At 37.3% G+C, this 24,021-nt stretch overlaps 1 protein-coding gene across 8 annotated transcripts in view; it reads right to left on the bottom strand.

Moving 5' to 3' along the window:
• CASK (calcium/calmodulin dependent serine protein kinase) overlaps positions 1-24,021 on the bottom strand; it is a 188,018-nt gene that overhangs the window by 45,330 nt on the left and 118,667 nt on the right. For all 8 annotated transcript variants that reach the window (XM_069025606.1, XM_069025686.1, XM_069025205.1 and 5 more), the window contains 3 exons: positions 22,854-22,937; positions 21,188-21,287; positions 8,283-8,404 (listed from right to left, as the gene is read on the bottom strand). In XM_069025606.1, coding sequence (XP_068881707.1) covers positions 8,283-8,404; positions 21,188-21,287; positions 22,854-22,937 — 306 coding nt within the window. The remainder of the gene's footprint in view (positions 1-8,282; positions 8,405-21,187; positions 21,288-22,853; positions 22,938-24,021) is intronic.

Below are 24,021 nucleotides of genomic sequence, written 5' to 3'. Positions count from 1 at the left end.
ACTTTATTCTGTTCACATTGCAAATGTTTTAACATCTTTTGCAAAGATGAAATATGCCAAACTAGGATGAGATAAAGATACTGCTTTGCACATGGCAGTACCAACAACCAACAAAACTAGCACAGCAGCTGGAAAACCAACACAATGAAATTAAAAGGTCCCATTAAAAAAAAGCCCAAAATACTCTCACTCTGGAATGTACCAGTAGAACTGTTGGGAAAGAACATGGCTTAAACATTATTTCCCAAGGTACTCTAACATATTAGTGACTTCAAGGACACAAAAATCCCATTATTTCAATAACAGAGTAATTTTTTTTCCCCTTTTTTACTGCATCAGATATAATTGAGATCTTAACAAAACCAAGGCAAAGCACTTTTTAGAGATGTCATCATGCAGCTGATCAGATAAAAGTAAATGTAAAAGACATTGAGGTGCTGGAGGGAGTTCAGATAAAGGCACTGGTAAAGGGACTGGAGCACAAGCCTAAACAGAGGCAGGAGAGAACCTGGGGTGTTTAGTCTGGAGACAAGGAGGCTCAGGGGAGACCTTATCACTATTTACAACTCCCTGAATGGAGTAGCAAGTTGGGGGTTGGTCTCCTCTCCCAAGTAACAAGGGCTATATCAAGAGCAAATAGCCTCAGGGTTGTGCCAGGGAAGGTTTAGACTGGGTATTTCACCAAGGGTTATCATCAAGCACTGGAACAGGCTGCCTGGTGAAGTGGTGGGCTTGGCAGTGTTGGGTTTACAGCTGGACTTGATGACCTTAATGACTTTTTCCAACCTAAATGATTCAATAAGCACCAGGAAAAACTAATAACTCATTACAGAAGGGCTTTAACAAGAGGTTTGTTCTATGGACAACACCTTGATTATACCCCACAGAAAAACCTTTGCTCCTGTCTTTCCTCCACCTTTCAATATGGACTAATAACCAAGAACAGGAACTAAAAGAGTTGGGTTAGGCCTAAATGGGCTTAATTCCCAATCCTGTTGGCTGAATTACCTTGTCAGGGTTGGATTATGACTCTGAAGGGAGAATGCTAATGACCACAAACCTCATTCTAGGGGGATTGTGTTAAATGCACAATAATTAACAAGAACACAGCTCCTCCCCTGCTTTGTGACATGGAGCACACGTTGCACCAGGAGGTGCTAATACTGGAATTAACAACTATTTTGTTTCTCCCTATTCACATAAATTTTCTGCAAGGATATTCTGAGACTAAAAATACACCAATCCCAACAACAGTCAACATGCTCCAGCCAACTACCTGAAGAACCAGGAGGAGGCAGCGAGGGCTGACTGAATTCAGCGACAGAAGCAGAGCTTACTTTTACATTGCCTTTGGGTTTTTTAAAGTAAACTAAGTGCAGGCTGAAGTATCGTTCCAAAGTTAAGCTCCCAGCACTAACAAAACTGAAGTACTATTCAAGATTTGTGGACTGTGGCCCAGGTGCTGTAGCATTTCTTTATTTTTGTCATTTCTCAGAGTAGGCCCCAAGCTCCTGGAGAAATAATAAATCTGATAATCTTAAGTTTTATAAGGGCAAAAACCCAAACACAACAGGGTAGCCCTTATGGTTAAAAAGGAACTTGAACTACACACAACATAAGAAGAAGTGAAGAAAATGTAGAAAGTTAAATATGAAATTGATCCTCTTTATCCCCAGACAATATCACTGAGGTTAATTAAATGTTTCACAAGTGCCAGGAATACAGTGCTACTGTTCTTTGACTTATCAGGGCAGAGTAACTTAAAAATACACTGAAATAATGGGAATTTCTAGTTCCACATTAAAAAAAAAAATCAAATCTATGGATTTATGCTTTTGGAGTAGGAGATGTTGGTGCAGGCAGACACAATGACACACCATTTACACAGGGACATTAGCCAAGAAGTATGGGCTAAGTACTACAGTTCCCATTTAAAGTACACTATCAAGCTGAATTTCACTTGAGCATTCACCACATCAGTATCAAGCCTATAAATACTCAAAATGACAGAGTATTAGTTAAAAAGAAAACAGGTTAAGCATAACAAAGTAACTCTCTCAGTGTCATGAAAACTGAGCCAGAATTTTGCATGTTGGAAAGTGGTGGATACATAAATTTCTCAAAAATTACTCTCAATCAATATGAAAGTAACTGTTGGCTCATATTTGTATTAGCCTTGGGTTTAAGAGACCCACTCACTTATCACTATTATATACTATAAAAATGTGGAACAACAATGCTTTCTGCTCTGAAGACTAAATGTGAAATAAATCCCCCATTTAATTTGTAAGGCAGAGGAACAGGAAGAACAAGAAAACAATGAAATGATGCTGAGTGGCACAGTGATCCACCTATCCCAGCAGGAGAGAAAATGAAATGCAAAGGTATGAAGGAAGATGAAAATGGAAAGTATTTTAGAGAATGATTATGAAATAATGCAGAAGGAATTCCAGAATAGCCTCTGCTTTTTGTGTTCCTTCAGACAGAGCTTCCAGAGAAGTTACCTTTTAGAGAACAAATGCACTGCACTGGTGGTGATGATCCAGCCCACCTGCTGAAGGAATTCTTCACACAGTTCTCCCTAAGGCTTGGTCATTGTTCCGTCTACACTGCTTGGGAAAGGAGTTCCCACTGCAGTGTGGGACAGTCCCTCCCACTCCCTGGGGCTGAGCATGCTGCCTCTGCACTGGGATAAAAGCCAGATTTGATTCCCCAAATAGCAAGGTGCCTTCCTGCCAACATAGTTTCTTCTTCTTTTTTTTTTTTTTAACAAATATTTTCCATGTATTTTTGTCTTACAAATATATGAAATAAAGGATAATTAAAGATAGGAAAACAATGTGTTTTAAAAATGATAAAGTATTATTTCACTTCGGCATAACATGTTCTGAGGGATTTTAAGCAACATCTGTAACACACTTTGTGATCTCTTTTTGCAAAAGAGAAGCATTCAGGTTTCACTAAAACATGTTTCCTTTATAAGTGTTAACATAATCAGTATTCAAGAGGGCAAGGACCAGTGTGCATCCAATCAACCTTGAATCCCACTATGTGATTCACATAGAAAGTCATTCTCATTCAAATCAAAATATAGTAAAATTAGATGATCTAGGAAAATATTTAAACTTTTTATACACAACTGCTGATTTATTTTATTTTCTACATCATATGATAGATATTCCACCAGTCTATTCATGATTTAAAATAGAAGAAGGAAATGAAAGCATCTTGAAGAGAAAAATCAAAATGGTTTTTGCTTTTTTTTTTGCCTTAAAAAAAAAAATAATTCCAAAGTATACATTAAAATTGTTAAAATAATACACTTTGCTCAGAAAAGAGCAGATCAGAGATAAATGCATTACGAGTTTAAAGCATATTCAAAGCAAGAACTATAGTATCAGCCATGCCTGGACACTGCTGAATAACTGCAACTTTTACAAAGGACATTCAGATTTACTGTGCCAACATCCAGATAGGGAGGGTAAACAGAACAAACCAAAATAAAACCAGCAGAAAGCTTTAACCAACCATGTAAGAAGCTAAACTGAGGTTCCAACAACATTCATTCTAGCAAAAGAGAAAATATGTTTCCTTAAAAGTCTGGACTTCAGGACCAAATCTGTTTGGATGACAGAGTTCAAAAGAAATCCTAAAGAAACTCTGAAGTGTGCACATATGCAGGTTCCTGAGAAACACTACCATGATCAACAAAGGATAACAGACACAGAAGACTCTCTTGAGAAATCAGTATGCCTTAAATATATGCACTGTGAATATAAATTAAACTCAAAGAAGTGTCTGCACACATAGATATGATACAAATGACTAGTGCAAAATTTATTAACCTCATTTAGTTAAAACCATACGTGTGTAGTGTGTTAAACCAGCAAAAAGTAAAATAAACTTTCTTGAAAGCTTGTAACATTTCTATCACAGAAATAACAACACTTACCTCAATGACTCCATCTATGAAAATAATGTAACAAACTTTTAAAATTAACAGCCGAAAGACATCAGCCTAGAGAATTATCTCTGCCTCAGGACAGACAGATGCAGACAAAGGCAGCAGCACAGAGAGGCCCCAGCCACACAAAAGCTGATACTGTTCTCCTGCTGGGTGAAAATCTCACTTGTAAATCAAGTGACATCTGCATTCAGAACTACCCCAGCCACGGCCCTGCAGAGGTGACCAAAGCACTCCACTCAACAGGAGAATGATTTCTCTTGTCTCCTTCAATGCCAGCAGCTGCACAAAACAGCAGCTCCTGGGTTTACATTTTAGCAAAATTCCTTTGATGCACTGATAGAGATGAAACATAATGTGTAAAACCCTTCCCCACTAGGCACAGCCTTGAAGCCCACTATACTTTTCAAAACAAACAATCACTGGAGTAAAATCTTTTGCCACGATACAAACCACCAAATGCCTCCAAAATTAGTAACCTCTTCACATTTCTTTCCAACTTCTTTATCAGTCCTGCTGACACAGGACAGCAGTGTCTCCCAGGATGTCTTTCATGAAAGTCAATAAAAAAGAATTTAATTCGAGCATTTGATAAGGCTTCTAAAAATCTGACAGTGGTAATAAAAAACTGCTTTCACTACTTAACTCTGTTTTTCCATGAAGTTATTTATATACTGTACTGCATTCTTTATCATCTAAATTGGATACTGGAATGAAACAGTCTATAAAGCTTTATGTAGTCATAAACTCAGACATTCTAAGAGATACAGAGAAATGTCCTACAGCATTCACCAAAATTTTGATCATCACACATTTAACAAAAGCAAGAAAAAAGAAAAATCTGTCCAAACCAAAGTTACTCTTTTACTTAAAAAAAAAATCAAATATTAAACAATAAATTTTTTTTGGGTAGTGAATATTTTTATATGGTTGTTTCTAGAAGGGCCTTTTCTTTACTTTCTGCAGTAAACAAAATTAAGTTTTTAATAATAAATTGTGTAACTTCTGTGCAGGAAAAAACCCACCCAACACAAATAATAGGAATCTGTAAAACGATGAAAAAAACCACACAATGAAACTATTCAATAAATTCACATCAGGATATGCTGGTGTATTGCAGGATTTGGCTGACAGTGAATATAAACTACTTTCTAAATATTTGGCACCTTTTTTCCCCTTGTTTTGAACAGCTTTGGCCCCCAAGTAAATTGGAAGAGTCTTAAGACAGTTATTTAAACAAATAAATCAATTAAAAACAATCAATGGGATGATGCCTTCCATGGCCTTCAGAGGTGCCTGTCCTCATAATACCCAAGTTAATGAATTACTGAGAAAGAAGACTTACATTTTGTGATCTGAACAAAAAACCCAATATATCAGTAACTTGCACCCTTAACAAAAAGACTGTCCTTTCTTTTTTGGCCTTCAAAAAAAAGAGTTATTTCAGAGGCAAAATAAGGTATTTCAGCATCAGGCATGATCTACCATCATGTGCTTAATCTAAAAATAAGGATAACTCTTGAGAAAGCGTAGGAACACGAGAACAAATTTAACTCTGGAAAATGGCCACAGAAGAGGAACAGTAGTTTAATGCAAACTGATAGCCACAACTTCACAACAGACTAGAAAATTCCTACTTAGTGGGATATAATGCTTTACAGGTTACTTTGTCTGGTGGCTTCAGTAACCCCAAATACTCTGAGAGGAACAAACAGTTTCCCTGACAGAACTTCATCCAAGTACAAGTGGTGATTTTTTCAGAAGGCTGAGAAAGAAATTGGAATAGTATTGATACAAAACTAGAAACCAATCTCCCACATTCAAGTTACTGACATGAAAAAGCTGCCCTTTCAAATAATACTGTCTGTAACTTGCTTCAGTCTTTGAAATATGTATTTCAGGACACTGCACTCTTTCAGAATTTTATTTTGTATTTTTCTAATCTAAGTATCTTTGGGAAGATTCTATCATCCCCCTTCCACATAGCATAATAAAACAAAAATGCTTTTTGATGGCATTTTGTTCTCACAGATACCTTATTATAAAGTGCAATTAAATGCATCCCTTTCTGTTTATGAGAATCACTGTGATGAAGAATGTGTAAATTGTATGAATTCATTGCTGGTTTTTCTTATATGCAAAGCTACCATTACAGCAATAACACGTCATGAAGTGCAAGGAACCAGACTGGTACTGTCAAGAGCAGAAAATAGCAAAAGCATTGCAGAAGCATGAGTTAATGTCTGGCAGACCTGTCATCCAGCAAAATACCGAAACTGAGGCCATGTGGTTTACCAAAGCCCAAGAAGTGGTAAGATACCATAACAATGGTTAATAAATATCTAAAACCTTTCTGCACGAGTGACACATGGTTCTTATTACACTCATGTTATTCTACTCCTCTTCAGATTTTTTATTTCTTGTTCATATTACTTGAGCACCTTTCAATACTGCAGCATGCCATGTTAAAAGAGTAATTTAAGCATCTGGGACAGAAGCTAGATGAACTTAAACTGGGAAAAAAAGATGCATATTTTAATGCAAATTGCAAAGATGAGTTTTTGGAGATGCAATTCAGGAAAGTCATGAGCTCCTAGGCCCTTCTTCCTGTGTGCTTCGTGTAATTTTATCCAATGACTGTTGATGTAAATGCATAAACAGGTACCAGAGAACAAAGATTAGAACTGTAGTGTTGTGCCAGAGCAATGCCATCACCATTTAGCAGCCAACTCCCTATCTCTGGTTCCTCGAGTCCCAGGCGCAGCTGCGCTGTGGGGAAGCTCTGCCAGCAGCTTTGTGTTCCCACACAGGCCAGCTCAGAACCCAGCAGCTGGGGCCACTTCCAGAAGGAAGGATGTGTGGACTGGAATCCTTGAAACTTGAAGAATGCACAGAATTCATGTGACTGATCAAACTGTAACAAGTGTACAAATCATTCACTACATTTTAAAGAGTCTGGACACCAAAGGACCTGTGGCACTGTTTACAATCAGCTCATGTTCCTGGCAAAGCTGCACAGAGGAACTACAGCATTCAGTAGTTTTTCAGAAACTCTCTAAAGTCTCTACAAACATAATCATCTACCTGCAGATCAGACAGCTGGAATGACTCCTACTCCCATGGCTCTTTCACTGGATAAAAACCACGCACAGCTTGTTAGATTTGTGATATTCACTGAGCTGTTCAGCTTAAGACATAGTAATGGTCATCATCCCTGAGGTCACACAAGCATTTTGGTTTGATCCAAGAGTGCATTTTTAAAATTAATCTCATTATGCCCATGTACCATTCTTTATTTTTCACTGTGCAGTTTTACCAGAGCATATTTACTCTCAAACAACATTAAAATAAAAGATGCTGTTCACCTACCAGTGGTTATTCAGTCCATAGGACTGCAGTACCACTGGCATAAAGTGAAGGCCCTTAGAACACACAGAACTGTCAGCACTGGCTCCTCAGTGCCAGCTGCTTTTTTCTGCAATCTGTCACTGCTGTGTCACAGCACTTGCTAAGGTCCCTCTCTGCATTTGGTTCCACCCTGAGTTTTTTCTCAGTGCAATGTGTAGATTGCTTTATAAAAAGCCAGTCTTGTCTGAAAAGCAAATCCTTTGTCTTCAACATTAAGTATCCACATATCCCAGAAAAAAGAACATCAGGAAAAGTTTTTTTCTGCTACTTTTTTGACTTTTATGTTAGACCCCAGTGCTGTGTAGATACAAAGTCACTGACAACATGATGTGTTTTTGAATTTGTCATTCAATGAGTGTTTTGGCACTCCAGGAAGACTCTGCTGTCTTATGGACTAACAGCTCTCCAGAACCACAGAGCAAAACAGATTTTAGATGATTGAGCCTATTACATACCACATCCAAGTGAAAAAGAGAAACGAGCATACCTTGGTGCTTCACAAAAAAAATGTCATACTTGTAAAAATATACCCAGAACTGGCCCAAGATTAATACACTATATAAAAATGATAAAAACAGAATATGTATCGTTATAAAGTTGCAATTCCCATTTAAAATAAAAACTAAAATCTAGCCCTTATTAAATGAAAAAGAAGCTGTTCTGATGAATTACTTTAAAGCAAACCTATTAACTCAAACTCTTAATCACTTACATATTCTAAAATACTCTATATTACAGTCCTAAAAATGTATTTTTGCATAAAGTGCTGGATGATTCTTACATTCTACAGTTAAATAAATTAATTTTGGTATCAAACAAAGAAAGGTAATATGCTCAGGATAAAACAAAATATGATCCAATGAACAACAGCTACAGGAACACATTCAAATTTTTATCACAGAAAACTTACATCTAGTAATGTGTGAAGATGCTGATCCTGGAAAACACTGTGAAGAAAATCTAAGTCTTTTTCACTGCAGTCTGTAAGTGCATGAATTTCTTCCAGGCTGTCCAGCACCTGTGAGACTGCTCCTATGGGGCAACAGACAGAGGGAAAAAAAAGAAAATAAAAAATCAATAAAGCAAAGGCTCATGGTAAACTGAACTTTGGAAAAGGAAACTTTCAATTCATCTGGTACAGCTGGAACAGGAGCTTAAAAAAGTTGAAGTTTTAACAGGAAAACTCACAGAATAAACTTTACATATATCAACAGTGCTCACAGAGAATGTAATTATACATAAGAAATGGCTCAATGGGAGAGAGGTTAAAACCTGATTTTATTAAGCTCAACTTTGTTCTATTTTAGCCTTGCTTCCCATGATGTCTTATGGAGTAACTTGGATTATTGGCCTGTCCTCACCATTCCCACCCCAACCTTCACTTCTTCTCTTTTTGAACTGCTGGCCAATTTCAAATACATATTGTGAAGTTTTGAAACATCAGTAAGAATTATTTTGAAACCAAATTTGAAACATCAGTAAAATCAAGAAGAACCTATGCTTCAAAAATACTTTTAAAATCAGCATTGGGATAAAGGAGGGAAGAGGGAGAAAGACCTGACTGCTGAGTCCTCTGGGGGACAAAAAAAAGGCTGTAATGTGTTTTTGTTCTGTTTGTTCTGCTTGCCTGGTTATCTCCTACCCAGTTATAGCACTTGCTGCTTTTTTGCCAGGGCATTGTTTTGGGTCATAGGATGATGGGGATGATTTTTATATGGCATGGGGGTGAGAGAGAAGTGCGAGCTACGGAGACAAAAAGGAGAAATGGGAGGCATTATGGGAGGTGGAAGTCCATGAGGAAAAGCTGAACTCTCAGCAAGGGAGGACAAAGAAGCAACACAAATCCACAGTAAACCAGCCCACAGTGGTTCTGTGTGAAACAACTCCTTTAAAAATCAGAGTATCAGCGGTGGCTGCCACCTGTGTGCTTTACTAGAATGCCAACTTTGGCTTATCTCAACATGCATGGAGCATGTCTTCACTTTTTCCACAGTGATAAAAGCATCTGGAAAGAGGGCAACATCCAGTGAGAGTCTGCAACAATGCTGGTGTGTCTGGCAGTGAAATGCTGAATGCTTTTTCATAAATTCTTAATTCTGGATACCGAATTCTACACATTCTCTGTTTCACTAATTTCTCATCAATATGCTTATTCTGTTTACTTATTAGCTTGCCTGTGTCTTTTTGGCAAGACAGATAGTATCTAAAAAATTGCTGCATTCCTTGAAATTCTATCCTCCACTGCATGAACAATTCTTACCAGCCCTCCTCAACTCAAACTCTTTTGTACTGCATTTTCAGAATGTAATAAAACCAAAATACCCAATGCCCTCTTAACCCCACAAGGAAACAAGTTAAATTAACTTATTTCTCTGAAAACCTTGAAAAACTGGAATAAACATAACAAAGTACACAAAAGCTACTATACAAGACTTGCAACCTCACAGCTTAGAAGGACAAATAAATTACAAATCTAGAAACTCTTGCATCACATTTAGTACAAACCTCAGCCCAGGATTCTCCTCACAGTTCCCTGTACAACAAGATTTGAGAACCACAGTATCGCCCTCACTCACAGCTCATGGCTCAGGAGCAGTAAAACTCCTTTCTCTTCCATCAAGTGTGTCTGACTACTTGTATCTGTTTGATGTACTAATTTATGTTCTTTTAAAAATCTGTGGCTGTCAGCAAATAAAACAAATGGTTTGACTTCTAGTAGTTGCTGTGCATGAGGTTGGGTGCACTGAAAAAGAGAAAAATTTGCTTCCTCTTTGACAATGAACAAGGCTGCTCAGCTGAAAGGAACCATCCACATTCCTCTGCCAGAGACATAGTAGGAAACCTGAGAAAACATAAGGACTGGGGATCTGCTGGTAAGAGGATGGAAAGATCACAGCTAAGCCTCAAAGGCAAGGAAAAAGAGCTACCCAGGGACCTGAAAAGCACGGCACTGTTTCCTTAACATGTTCAGCACATCACTTAAAGGTTGATGGACTTAGAGATCTGCAGGCCTGAAGGAAAGTGCTTGACTTTCCAGGATCCAATTGGTAGGAGAAAATTTGTTAAAATTCTCTTTTATTCCTGCTCTTGTCGTGCTCAGAGTTTGAATTATTTTATTTTCAAGCAAAGCTTCTTTTTCTGTGTTCACAGCTCTTTCTGTGTATTTGGAGTATTTTAGGAAAACTCAAGAGAAGATTCACTTCAGAGGCCTGGGTATCTTAAGAGTCTCTAATACTGCTCACTGTTGCTCATAACCACCAAAACCTGAGCCAAATCTGGAACCAGTAAGAAGTATGTTCAAAGTTGCCTGCAGTGCTGTGTTACTGTGAAACACCAAATGCTCTGGACCACCACATTTTTTATTTGACAGTACTATTTACTTTGCAAACTTTATTTTGTGGAATATTTTGTGGGCTTTGAAATGGAAATGAAAGTTATGATTTCTTAATATTTGCATCTCAACAACCTTTTGAGTATTTGGGAATTCCAAAAAAATTAGGGTTTGATCATTAGGTCTTTTCTTCTCCTGTCCATTGGTCACATGGAATAGAAGGCTGTAAAATAAAGTTTCCAAGAATGTCCTTAAGAAATTTGATGGGACTTTCTGACAGTGACTTTTGATAATCCCTCACGATGACAGTTTTACCTTATGCTTTTTTTTTTACCTACAATCTTATGCTTCACCTACTGTCATGCCTTTCACTTACTTACAAATAATGTGAACCTGCATGAGAAAATGGCATAGCAGCAATATCTTGACAGCATGTTAGCATTTAAAAAAAGTGACAGAACAATTTCTGTGAACACCTAAACTCTCTTTGTTACAGACATCTGGTTAAAAGAGACTAAAAGTACCTTTCAGTAGAGTTTTAAATTCAGAGAAAAGATACTACATAAAATAAAATTAACCAACCTTTACAGCACACCTATTTCTAAAAAGATTCATATTCAAGCTAAATTTCTAACCTTTGGGGAAAGTATAAAGGCACTCAGTATTTATAATTACAGCTTATATCCTTTTGAAATAGGATTTAATCTCCTTTCAACATTGCAAGTGCACCCATTTTAGCACAAATGATAAAGGAAGGACTTAAGTGAATTATTACAGGCATACAAGCTAAAAGCTCAGATTTCTCATGGTCTGTAGCAGTTACAGACAGAATCTAGAAACATCAAAATTAGAATGATGCATAAATATTAGTAAGGCAGGAAAAATAAGGAAGCTGACTAACTTGACTGGCTGTGTTAGTTTGTTTTTTAAGACTCCATAAAGTAACCTTTGTTAGAAAATGCTGCTCACTGCCCCAGAACTTTCAAGCAGCCCCAACTTCTGGGTGAGATGAATCTCACTCTGCACCTTAAGTTACTATAAAAACAGATCCAATTGCACAGGAAAGGCTGCAATTCCAGTGATATAAATAGAAGACTCTTCTCTGCAGAAACAGTAACAAAATCCACACCAAACATGGTTCTGTGAGAAGACTGTGGATCCTGCTGTAAATGCACAGTAAATGATCTCAGTGTCCAAAGGAGCAGTGACACTCTGGGCCATGCACACAACCTTGTCCTTCTTGTATTCCTATAAGGATACCTAAAGAAGGATGGCTGCAGCTATTCAGTTTCCTGGTAGCTGCCAACTCTGAAAAGTTGAAAACTAGGGGCTGTCATATACTAAAAAGAAGAAAAACCACATCAGAATGCTTATGACAGTCTCCTGCAGTCAGTACTAGCAAATAGAATGCTTGTATAGTTAGTGGAATAACTTCTTAAGGTCATACCAAAGTAATCCTGAGAAGACAGAGATGAATTGAGCAGTCTTCTACCTACTGAGGTAGATCTGTTATTTATCAGAGACATATTTGCTTTATGAGGCACAAACTTGGGATTTTCTCTTTACCCAGTGCGTAGTCCAAGTTATCACAGGTATTTTATGCAGGTTCTGTTACCTCATTTTTGGAGAGGGCCATTCAGAAATAGTTCTCTAACATCTGAATTCTGTCTCTAGACTCTGCAGTTCTCATACTACCACCTGAAGTTGTTAACAGACACTGGTACATCAGGTTGGAAGTAGGCAAAGCTTTGGTAAAATAGTGTTGTTACTACAATGAGGCATCCAGCTATTCCAGTCTGGAAAAGGTAGTTTGACTAAAGAAACTGAACTTTAAAGGTACAGAGGAGTTGCTTATTTCTCCCCAGAACAGAGTAAAAGAGAATTTGAAATACCATTCCAAGAATTGCCTACATATTCTGCAGCAGTAATGTGTCCCCCCACTACAAAACATCCCAAAAGTTTGCTTTTCTGAGGCTTCTCAGCATACCAGACAGGTATAACTGGCTCCCTCTGTTATGTAACAGGCAGTAAATAGAATTAGGAACTTCTTCTCATGTGATATTGTGATCTGCAACAGTGCAGAACTGAGTAAGTGTTTAGGTAAAGAGACTCAGATATTGCTGCAAAACACAGACTACATCCTGACTGCAAACACATTCTGACAGAGGGCAAAAGAATTCCTTGATTTATTTTTTAACACTGAAATTACAAATGCTCATTTAAGTCTTGGTCAGTCATAGACCCTCTTCTGAGTAATGAAAACTCAGAACTGAGGAAGCCTGATGTTGTTCAAACACAAAACTATAAACCTGTGACCTTTTTGCCAGTCTCCTGCAATTACTATGCCAGGAAATAACTCTGCAGAAGAACTTATAATAACCATTATAATAATAGCATGTTTTTATTAAAGAGACATTGGCAAAATCTAAATCCCTTAGATTTGTAGAATCACATAAAATGAAGTTCATGACACCAGCCACTCATTTTAATCCTATTCATTCCAACTATGCTTTATATTGTATGAATAGGTAAGCAGCTGTACCTTGAAGATTGTACAGTGGTATTTAAATGACTAACCAAGGCTTTGCTGTCATTTGCAATGTCTCTATATATCACAGTTCAGTCCTTATGCCAGCCAATCTACAGTGAACAGAAGCTGATTTCTCTCAACCTCATCTCTTGGCTGCCTTCTTGTGTGCAGCTGCTGGAAATGAAATTTAAAAATCAATCCTGGCTCTTAAAGCACAGGCACTTCAGAAAGCAGGATTTACATTTTACTTTGTTTGTGAAGAGGTCTGAGGCTAGTACATCCAGCAAGGAAAGATGAAAAATCATCAGAAATTGTTAGATTTTAGAGAGATCAAATATTAGAATCACAAAGTGAAATCACAGGATACAGTCTCATGGAAAAACAAGCATGGGCATTATTATAAAGTGCAGACCTGTCCACTACTTTAACTGATGTAACTTCTCAGATTTGGTGAAAGCCAGCTGAGCACCAGCTGCTCTTCATCACTTGAAACAACATCTGCAAAAATCACTGGAGCTGAGATGCCTCTGATCTCACACAGTAATTTGTTGCTCTTTGCTGTTCACTGTATTCCAGAGCAACCGACTCTGCAGGGACAGCCAAAGCAGGTGTATATGTGTATATATATGTATATATATGATTACAATAGGTTAAATAAGGTGGGAGATGTATGTTTCACATATACACACAGTGTAATTAAAATGTAAGGCAGGTAAAGACTCTACCCTGCTTAAATTTGAGCTATAAAGTGTTTCACGACTTCTTCCTTCTTGGACTGAAACCAAACAGTGAAGTTTAGACACCCTATAAGTTTACAAATAAGCTCCTACATGCACACAGTTCTGTGAATGCTACTGGGAAGCAAATAAAGCAGTGAAAATATAAATATTATGTATATACATACACTGTATGTATATAAAACAATCAGGAAGAGTCTAGTAAGAGAACTAGAAAGATGGAGGTTTATGGAGATGACAAAAATTCAGAAACAAGACAGCCAGCACAATGGAAGGGTATTGGGATTTACATTAAAGAAGGTGAGAACATCTACAGAATACAAGAAAGGAGAGAGGCATGTAAAAGAAAAGAAACTAAGGGAAATAGATGAAGGAGAGAAAAACAGGGAGAAAGAAAAAAAGACTAAACAAAGGAAAAAAGAAAAATAAAGGAAAAAAAAAAAAAGAAAACAAGAGATAAAGTGTTCCCAAACAGCAGAAGGAATGTAGAGGAGAGTACTATGTATGGAAAACAGAAAAGGATAGGGGAAAGGGGACAAAGAGGGCATCGAGAAACTGATGCTTAATTTTGAAGAGAGACTTCCTTTTATCCCACACACACAGGGGCACTGAGTGTAGGCATGGCTCCAGCTTTCTTCTGTCTCCATACCTGGCACCTTCACACAGAGTTTGCCAATTCTTTTCCCAGCTACCCCTCTCTGTAAAACCAGACTCAAGTATGACAGAAGCCAGTCTAGCGTGGTGGTAAAGAAATAGGCAGAAGTGCTGCTTTTCAGACCAGACCTGTACCTTACATGTAAGCACACTCACTTGCAACTAAACAAATAAGTATTTTAATAAATGAATGCCCTTCAGTATCCCTTCCTTAGACTCTTTCTTCCTCATTGCAAAAATATCTGAAAACCCCCTTCTGACCAGCATGATGGCAGTACACTCTATTATAGTCAGTCAGTTTGCAGAAGAAAAGTCTCTATGCACAAACAAAAACCCAAAAATCATGGCACAGGCTCTGTATGAGCATTTTTTTCCCCCCTACAGCTGTTGAAAAATAAAACTATCACAAAACTTTCACATAAAAATCCATTGAAATTTCACTCTCGTGTTACTGGACAGGCATTCTGAGATGGGGAAATCGGAGCACAAGGAACAACTTCCCCCACAACCTGTAAAATCAAAAGAATGAACCAAACAACAACAACCACAAAATCCATGACTGATCAGAAATGGAGACATGGACATATGTCCTGCTGACACGTCCTGACCTAGGACAGAAGTAGAGCTGTTAGCCTGTAAGTCTTAAAATGCTGCAGGAAGCCCCCACTTTTTACAGCTTGTTTTTGGAGATGCTGAATTAGTTGTTTTTGAAATGCTTGTGGTATGTATCAAAGGGCCTAGAATTTCACACCTTCTCCTCTGTCTAGTATAGTCTGCAGATTTTAGAAGTGCTTGTGCTCCCAGTCTCTCACAAAGTGTGCTGCTACCTTGCAGCAGAACCTCCTCCCTACATGCTAACAACATTCCTTCACTGAAGAGACACATATTGGATAGTTATTGAAATCAGGTGTATGCATATCCACAGTGTATATGCATAGGTCAGATATCACATCAACACAGAAGGATCAAGAAAGTTCATGCAAGTGTAGAGCAAGAATATAATATTTACTAACATTACAGTATATGTTGGTGGTAGGAGAAAAAAACCATTAGTCCATGAAAACAATTTTGGAATGAAAATGCGAAACTAAAATATTGTATACTTTATTAATTCAATGAAAATTAAATTTTAGTTCAGTTGTGTTGCAAATATTAAATACTGGGGAAAAAACCCCAAAACTCAGGTGATTTTAATACTGCCTCTAGATTAGAATCATCAGAATTCCCTGGAAATCATCCTTCTGCTTAATTATACTGTCAGTTACATTATACTGTAGACAGATTTAGTCAATACCAGACAATCTTACTTGAACAGGCAGTATTAAAACTGAGAAGAGCAAAGAGAAGCAAAAGAAAGCAGATTTTTAAACATGCAAAGACACACACCATAGCTGACTGATATGCCTTAAAGGAAAACAAAGGGATACCTACTTTCTGCTGCTAGAAGTCCTAGAAGGAAGGCAGCGTTTGGACAAACAACAAACAGTATGAAGATTTCAGAACAAGCGATTTATAAAGCTGCAACCTAGTGCACTAATTTAGCCCCAAAATAGTCTCAACAAAGTGACAAAGATCCCCCCCAGTTTTTAATATGGTTTCTATGAGTGAAGCAAATGGCACTGTCAGACTGGGGTGGGAGGAAAACAAACACTTGGCATTGGGAAGGCAGCACATGGATGTAGTGTTAGAGGTCTATTAACAGCAGACTTTTTCCAACATTGGTTAAACTATTTTAAAAAACTCATGGACAGAAAGAGATTTCTAATAAAAATACTGTAACAGGTGAAATGATAAAATAATTCAACATACTGCAAACGATGCATAACATCATATTAATATACTTAGTAAGTAAAATTTAGCAGTGTTATATTGAAATCAAAAGTTTCAGTGAGAAACGTTATGAGAACCATTTAGAAATACAACCACTTCATTATTTTATTATTTTTAAAATTTTAATTAACAGTGTCTTTATGCTTTTTTTTTTTTTAATAAACATACCAGAGCAAAGAATCAATAGCTGAAAAATCATAAAGTTAATAATGGAATACTGGAAACACACAAACCCATGATCTCAAAACTGATAGTTGTGCTTGTAATACTAGTGAAGGAATTAATAAGAATAAATTATAAGGTGAATGTAATTTTTTTTCCCCCTAAGTGCTCATACTTTAAAAAGTTACACAACACCCTTTGCAAATATTTACAAAATCACTGGTAATTTTTGCATAACAAAAGTGTTTCTTTTTCTTACTCATATCGATGAAACTGATGGGTTTTAAGATATGGGCTTGTATCGCCCATATTTCATGAATTCTAAATCCCATGAAACTACTAGCCATTCTAACTTGTGAGTTCAGCTACTTCCATGTGTGTTGAAAACAGTTACAACTTGTCCATACATATACTGTTTGACCTTACCCTGAAAGACTAAGAGATTTAGCTTAATTCCCATTATTATTATTATCAAATTTGAAAATCAAGATCTCATGCTGTTAAAAACAGCTCATTTGACACAACAATAGTCTGACAAAATAGAACAGAATGAAAATTTCAATTTGCACACATCAATCCTGAAACAAAATACCAAAAAGCAATGCTGTCCATGGAATCTGTGCCTTGCAGTTGGAGAAAATGAAGCAGAAGTGCTGAAGGAGCCTCAGTGTGGCTGCTTTGTGTGCAGTGCAAAACTCTGCTTCTATGTTCATCTGCTTCCAGAGTGACCACAGAGCTCAGCACTCACACACCAGGGCAGGAAGTGCTGCAGCAGTGCCCCTGCTTAGCACAGGTATAGGAGCACATTTGGCCACCCAGGCTGTTCTCTCGCTCTGTGGTTACCCAGAAACACAGCTCGAGAGGATCCCTTACAGGAATCCAGAACTGTCTGTGGCAAAAAGCTGCTCTGAAACCTGTTAGTTATAGCTCAGAAACGTGAGCCACAGACCAAGCAATCCCAGCAGACATCAGAGAGTAACATCCTTCAACCAAAGGGTAAGGTTTGCTATAATTAAAAGTCAGTTATGCAGTTTTCCAAAGACTATGGACTATCCACTGGCTTAAGTCCATCACTGACTCAGTTCTGAAAATGTGGCTACAAAAAGCTTTTGGAAGTAAGAAGTTATAAAAACCCTCTTCAGTTTATCAGTTTTTCTAACTGTTGGCCTGAAAACTTAACCCTTTTGAATCTACTTAACACTCCATACAAAACAGTCATCCTCAATTCAGCTTCTCAAGGCAAACCTCAATAATCCAAAGAAGGAAAAATTAAAAGCTTTACACTTTGTGATGTTCAATCCCCACCCTGAGACCCTGTTATGAAAACACTTGAAAACTGTATGGCTGTTCTCTCTGCTGGGGGACAAGTGGCCAGCATATGACAGAGGGAGAGGAAATCCTGTCTAGAGCTAATGTGCAATCAGGAGGTAGGAGGGCCAGGCACTGGGCAGGAAAGCAGAGGGAGCCAGATGGGGAAGGGCAGCAGAGAGCAAACACTGTTTCCTGCCACCTTATGTATTTCATGGTCCACTTCAAATACTTGCTATTGAGCTAGTTTTTCTCCTGTGACAGATTTAGCCTTTAGGGTTGCTGATTGCTAACTTCTGATTTATGTTTGTTTCAGCATATTAAAAATACCCAAAACATTTGTTGCCTTGGGGAATACACATATTACAATGTCTCGAAGACAGGCAACCTGAAAGCCAAATGTTTTACATTCTAGAGAAAACCATTTGCAGAAAGCTTGTCAGCTGAGCTGCTTGGTGGCTTTACTGAAGAAGTTACTGAACACAGACTGTCAGCAATAAAACAGCATTGTAGTTTAAAAATATTTTAAAAGGTTTTATCACACTCAGAATTCAGCAAGACTGGTTTCTGCCATGTTACCAACAGGATGATAGCAGGATTAATTCAAGTTCTTCAGAGGATGGTTACTGACAAAAGAGGAAACAGACTACCCAGTGGTCGGAACCAAGAGTTATTAACACTGCACAAAGGAAAGGAAGATGTGTACAGAAAAAAACCTGCTTGATTTTATATGAAATTTATCTCTGTTCATTCCCATCTAATTCAGCTATGCAATTTGCTGACCATCACTGGAGAGCTCTCTAACAAGAATATCCTTTGTGATTCTGCATCTACGAAAGTCACCTGACTTGCTGCCTGTAGTGCTTTCCTATCCCAGGATAATACTCTGGTAGTACAGGAAGATATTCAAAGGTTCCAGCAACCCCAGGTTTCCAAACTTTGAGAAAGAACATCTCTAGATTAATTGGGAAAAAAGAGAGAACTGAAATTTTCTGTTTCTGTGTTTGGAAAGACCTGGAGGACAGGAAATGTAATTTGCATAACTTAATAAGCATCTATATTTTTATATTTATCTCTGTAAGAATTCTGTATTTGCCTGTTTCTGACAAATCATTTAGTTACAATGATAAGCTTAATGAAATTTTATGGGAGGAATAATTGGCAACCACATCTAGAATATTAAAAGCTCTTCATTAAGAGTTTATGATCTGGAATAACATTATGAGACATTAGGAAGGAAACTTAAATAACCTTAAGATAATCAAGTTTCTACTGCAATTCAAGAGTTTTATGTTTAATTTCTACAAACTGCTTTAGAATCATCACAAGACCCATGCTACAAGATAGGAATGTTTAAAATATTAGTGTACTTCTGAAGAGGAAACAAAACAGATTTCCATATCTAGGAACTTCAGAAGCTGAAAAGAATTGTAGTATCTTTTCTTGCAAGGCTCAGTGTTCAATATTAAATATTTTATCAGCTAAAGTAGTGGGTCAGAGAAACATAATGAAAACCACCCACTTAGGATGGTTTCCTGATCACTGTGATCCCCCATGAGTCCAACCAACAATGTTAAATAAGAGAATAACTGCCTTCCTGAGAAATCCAAGCTTTGGTTTCAGTTATTTCAGAGATGAACACAAGATAACAATGGATCCAGCACAGATATTCTGCACAATTCACATGTGTACTGGGTGCAAGTATTCTGTGAGCAGGAAAAAATAGAACTTGGAACTTTTCTGTATACTGATATCTGCAATTACATGACTGAGGAAGACACATGTCCTGTTGATGTGAGACTGAAACTGGAAAGAGGAACTGCTGTTTTCAGATTAGAAAAGTTGCCACTGCCAGTCATGTTGGTGGCCATTCACCACTGAAATGGGGGAAGTAGATGGAAACAAAAATTAAGGCACTGCAAGTAGTTCTGGGTGAAGTAAAACTGACTTATTCTTTCTTTAGAAGAATAGGTGGATCCTTAACTGCAAGTACATCAAGTATTTAAAAGCTGTCTGGCTTAACTTAAGCCATAAGGCTGTGACTACCCATTTGCAATAAATGATCTGAGATTCTCATTCATTTCTATGGGAACCATGAACAGTGTTCATGTCTAAGGACAAAGCAATCCTTAAGTACTCGAACTTGAATTCCAAGAAGTGAAATTGGAGAATTTCAATGAAAAAAAGTTGCCCCCATTCTTATGGGGCATGTAATTCTTATATTAATGACATTGAAATTATTTATAATAATTACTTGCTCATATGAAACAGAAGGAAAGAAATAATTAATATATGAAGTCAATATGCAATTCTCTCACCCATAAAAATATTGGGAAAGAGAACTACCACACAGCAGATCAACATACACAATTAAGTTCCTGAAATGTCTTCTAGAAAAGTCAGTGTATAGCTAAAATATTCTGCCAGTACTCCTAAGTTGTTTAGAAAAATAAAGACAGTCCTTTTGGACTTAGGTTTTTCTTAAAGGTTCATTTAAACTGATCCTAAATCCTAATTTTAGATCAGACAGACCAACCCAGACTTTTGCACTGCAAATATTTTGAGGAATGTTATGTCAAAATTAGGACACATAACTAAGACAGGGCTGTATTAGTTTAGGGACTAATAGGTTATTTAAATTTCTGAATATGGGCTGTGGACAAAAAGATTGCTTGAGTAAGGTCACTGTCCCATCCAAGGCCTAGATCACAGCACAAGTATTATCCTCCCCTTTGAAATATATTGGGAGGTCCCTGGATGCATGTATTGTCTCCCTCTGAAGATATGGGGGTCAGAAATACTGTCAAGTGAGCTTTAAACAGGACATACCTTAATCATATTGTTCTCTAAAACAGGAGGTCAGGAAATTTTGGTACATAATGGCTTCTTTTTATAAATAACTATTAGTAAGGTACGAGAACTTAGCTCCTGCCTAAGAATTCAGAACAAAATTTCAATAAGCTTTTATACTCAAATAATAGAAAGAGAAATTTGAGATTATAGCATTATTTGTAATTAAATGTACATACAAGAAAAAATCAGACAGAATTACTGTAGAAGCTTACAACTGTGCAGAGATTTTCTCTTTGTTTTTGCCAGTCATGAATGCTATTATGACAGAAAATTATTTATTCTTTCACATGTAAATGCTAACATAATGTTCAATTTCATGGAATCTCAAAGAATTAGTAAATACTTGGTACTCTGGTCAGTACAGACTTAAGACATGTTGACTGCAGTAAACACACTTTCTGTTAAAATACCTGAGGAGGTGGGGTCTTCAGAGAAGTCTGGCAGCTCTTCAGGGGGGTCACCATAGAAGGAGTTGAATTTGTGGCTTGACACAGCTGCTAGTACTGCCCCCTGAATAAAAATACCCACACAGTCTAAATTACACAAAGAAGGATAATGAAACATTTCCAGACATCTTGGATGACTCAATCTCCTGAATTCTCTTGTGTGTTGACCTTCCCATTGAAGAGCAAACAAATTTTCTAAGTCTTCAGCTCTCCCTCCCTGTTATCAGTGACCATATCTAACAGAAGAGCTGGTCACACACTAATGAACAGTAAAAATATTCTTTGCAAGGGGATTCATGAGAACAGTTCTTTATGTGAATGCATATTGAAATAATAACTATGAGGCATAAATTCACATTATAGTACAATGTGAACAAAATAACTAATCTCTTTATCTTTTATCTAGGCTGAGTGGATTAGCAGGTATAAAAATTCACTCTAAAGCAAAACTCTATGTTTTTATTTTAGAAATTGTCATAATTTGACACTGACAGCACTAGAATACTTTGACACCCATAATACATCAATATAAAAGTAATACAGTCATACACATATAATCTCAGAGTCCCAGAATGAGTGTTACAGGGGAATTTACAAACCCAGAAAAATGGTTACCTGCTCTGACATATATTTACCTGTTCAAGCAAATCACACTTTAACCACTCAGGTTTTAATGCCTCACAGTTATGGAAGTAGAGACAAATTTCATGAATCATACTGCAGAACACAGCAGAACACTGCTTTGGATAAAACGGCATAAAAAAACAATGAAGGTATAAAAGCTCAGGAAACTAAACATAGTGGCATCCCCAGGAAGAATGTGGGAAATATCTGAAACTGCACCTAGAACAGGAATCAGGTCAGATTCTAAAATGTACTAGCTAGCATTTTAATGGAAGTATTACCTGGGCATGCAAACCACCTAAGAGAAAGAGCTGTTCATGATCTGTGGCAACTGTGCACCCTAATCATCAGCTACATTAAACTTTTGCAAAGCAGCAGCTCAATGTGAATACCTGATTCTCAGTTTTATTACAAACTGTAAAACAGCCCATGAACTGTAATGCTCCACACCTGTCATAATTTTCTGAACCTTTCAGTGAATTCAGAAATGTTTCTGTTAAACATTCCATGACAGGAACTGAAGAAAAACGACGCTGTTTTAGGCTCAAATGTTAATGCTCTTTTCAATATGGCTAAGAAATAAATAGTATGTAGTTAAACATAAATAGGATAAACTGTAGAACACGTATTTGTTCTTCTTCAACAAAGACATTAAAAATTACAATGTTCCTTTTATTATAAAAGTAACACAACAATAACAGACATGATTGCCCCATTCTCCCCAGTAATTCATATTACACAGAATTACTGAATTGATTGAAGACCTCATATACACCTGGGTTGATAACAGACAATCTGCACTGAAATTTGAAAACTATGCACTAAGAAAGAAAGGACAAACAGCCTTTCTAAGACATCATTTCAATAAACATCTGTGAAGGCCTGCTGCAACTTTTTATTTTATTGCTGACTTCAAAGCATAGATTTCTCTTAGCACTTTTTAAATGAATCAAGTATCACACAAAATCTGAGCTGTGTAATTATATTAACACTACATTCAGTTTACCTTTAGTTTTCGTCTTGCATTGAATTTTCTCAACTGTTCTACTGTTTCTGGAAGATGAATCTTGTATGCATAGCGATCTCTCTCCTTGAAAAACCCCACAAAAAACAAACCAAAAGAACATTAAATGAATACAATAATTTTAATATTCTCTTGACACTAAGAAACCAGACAAGAAATGTGACATCTCATAAGCATCCTAAGGAGAATGAGGATTTATTGCAACTTAAGGAAAACTGAAAAGTGATTAAGAGGGATTAAAATACTTTGACAGAATTTTTAACTTGGCCCAGAGATATTTTCTATTGGTAATGTTGCTTCCCACCTTGTAGTAAGATCCCAGTCTTTTGTTTTACTATTGTGCTGTCAGTCTGTGTCTAGCACTGAACTTTGAAGCTGGCAAGCAGAAAGCAGTTCTGCTTTTTGAATTCACAAACCCCAGTGAAGCAACACATTCAAGGACTCTTTTACAGGGTGCTTGATACTTCAGGTAAGCTTGGGAGGTGGGGTACATGTCCAAGAGGGCAGGAAGTGCCAACTCAATGGCTGGTGGTACCAGGGGATGGTAAAGGAAGAATTCTCCATTGTAGGCAAAGATGAAAAATTTGCCAATGAACAACTGCAGTGACAGAAGGGACAAAACTTGGGCAGCCAACTAACTTTTTCCCCTGAAGCTACATAAAACCATTAATTTGCCTATCACATGCATCTCCTGAATCAGAGTGAAACCACGGCAGTCTCTCTATGCCACTAAAGATGTCTCTGTCTCATGCTGTATTTGCTCCTATCTATAAATGGTTTAGAAAGTTCTGAGTCAGCAGAGAAGGTAGTTTATTGCAGGCAAAAAAATGAGAGGACTGACTGGTTTAGACTGCAGGCCTGAGCTTGGAAACAAAGCTGTCATAAACTAAGCCACCTATTTGCTCATGTGATTTCCAACAAATAACAAGATCAGAAAGAGACCACGGACATCAGAAGTGTAAAGCTGCACAGGAAGAGCTTGCACATTCACATTACAGAATTGGGTTTTAAGAAACCTAATCAGCTGAGTTGCTCAAACAACAAAAATGACAGGTTTTCTGCCAAAATGATCCTCAACCAAGCTCTAGCTTTGGCATCTAAATGTGGGGATGCTCACAAAGTTAAAAAGAAGTCCAATTACAAGGGGGTA

Source organism: Aphelocoma coerulescens, chromosome 1, assembly GCF_041296385.1.
Source record: "Aphelocoma coerulescens isolate FSJ_1873_10779 chromosome 1, UR_Acoe_1.0, whole genome shotgun sequence".
Lineage (NCBI taxonomy): Eukaryota > Metazoa > Chordata > Aves > Passeriformes > Corvidae > Aphelocoma > Aphelocoma coerulescens.
Note: the sequence above shows the minus strand (reverse complement) of the source record. Positions and strands in the feature narration are given on the sequence as shown.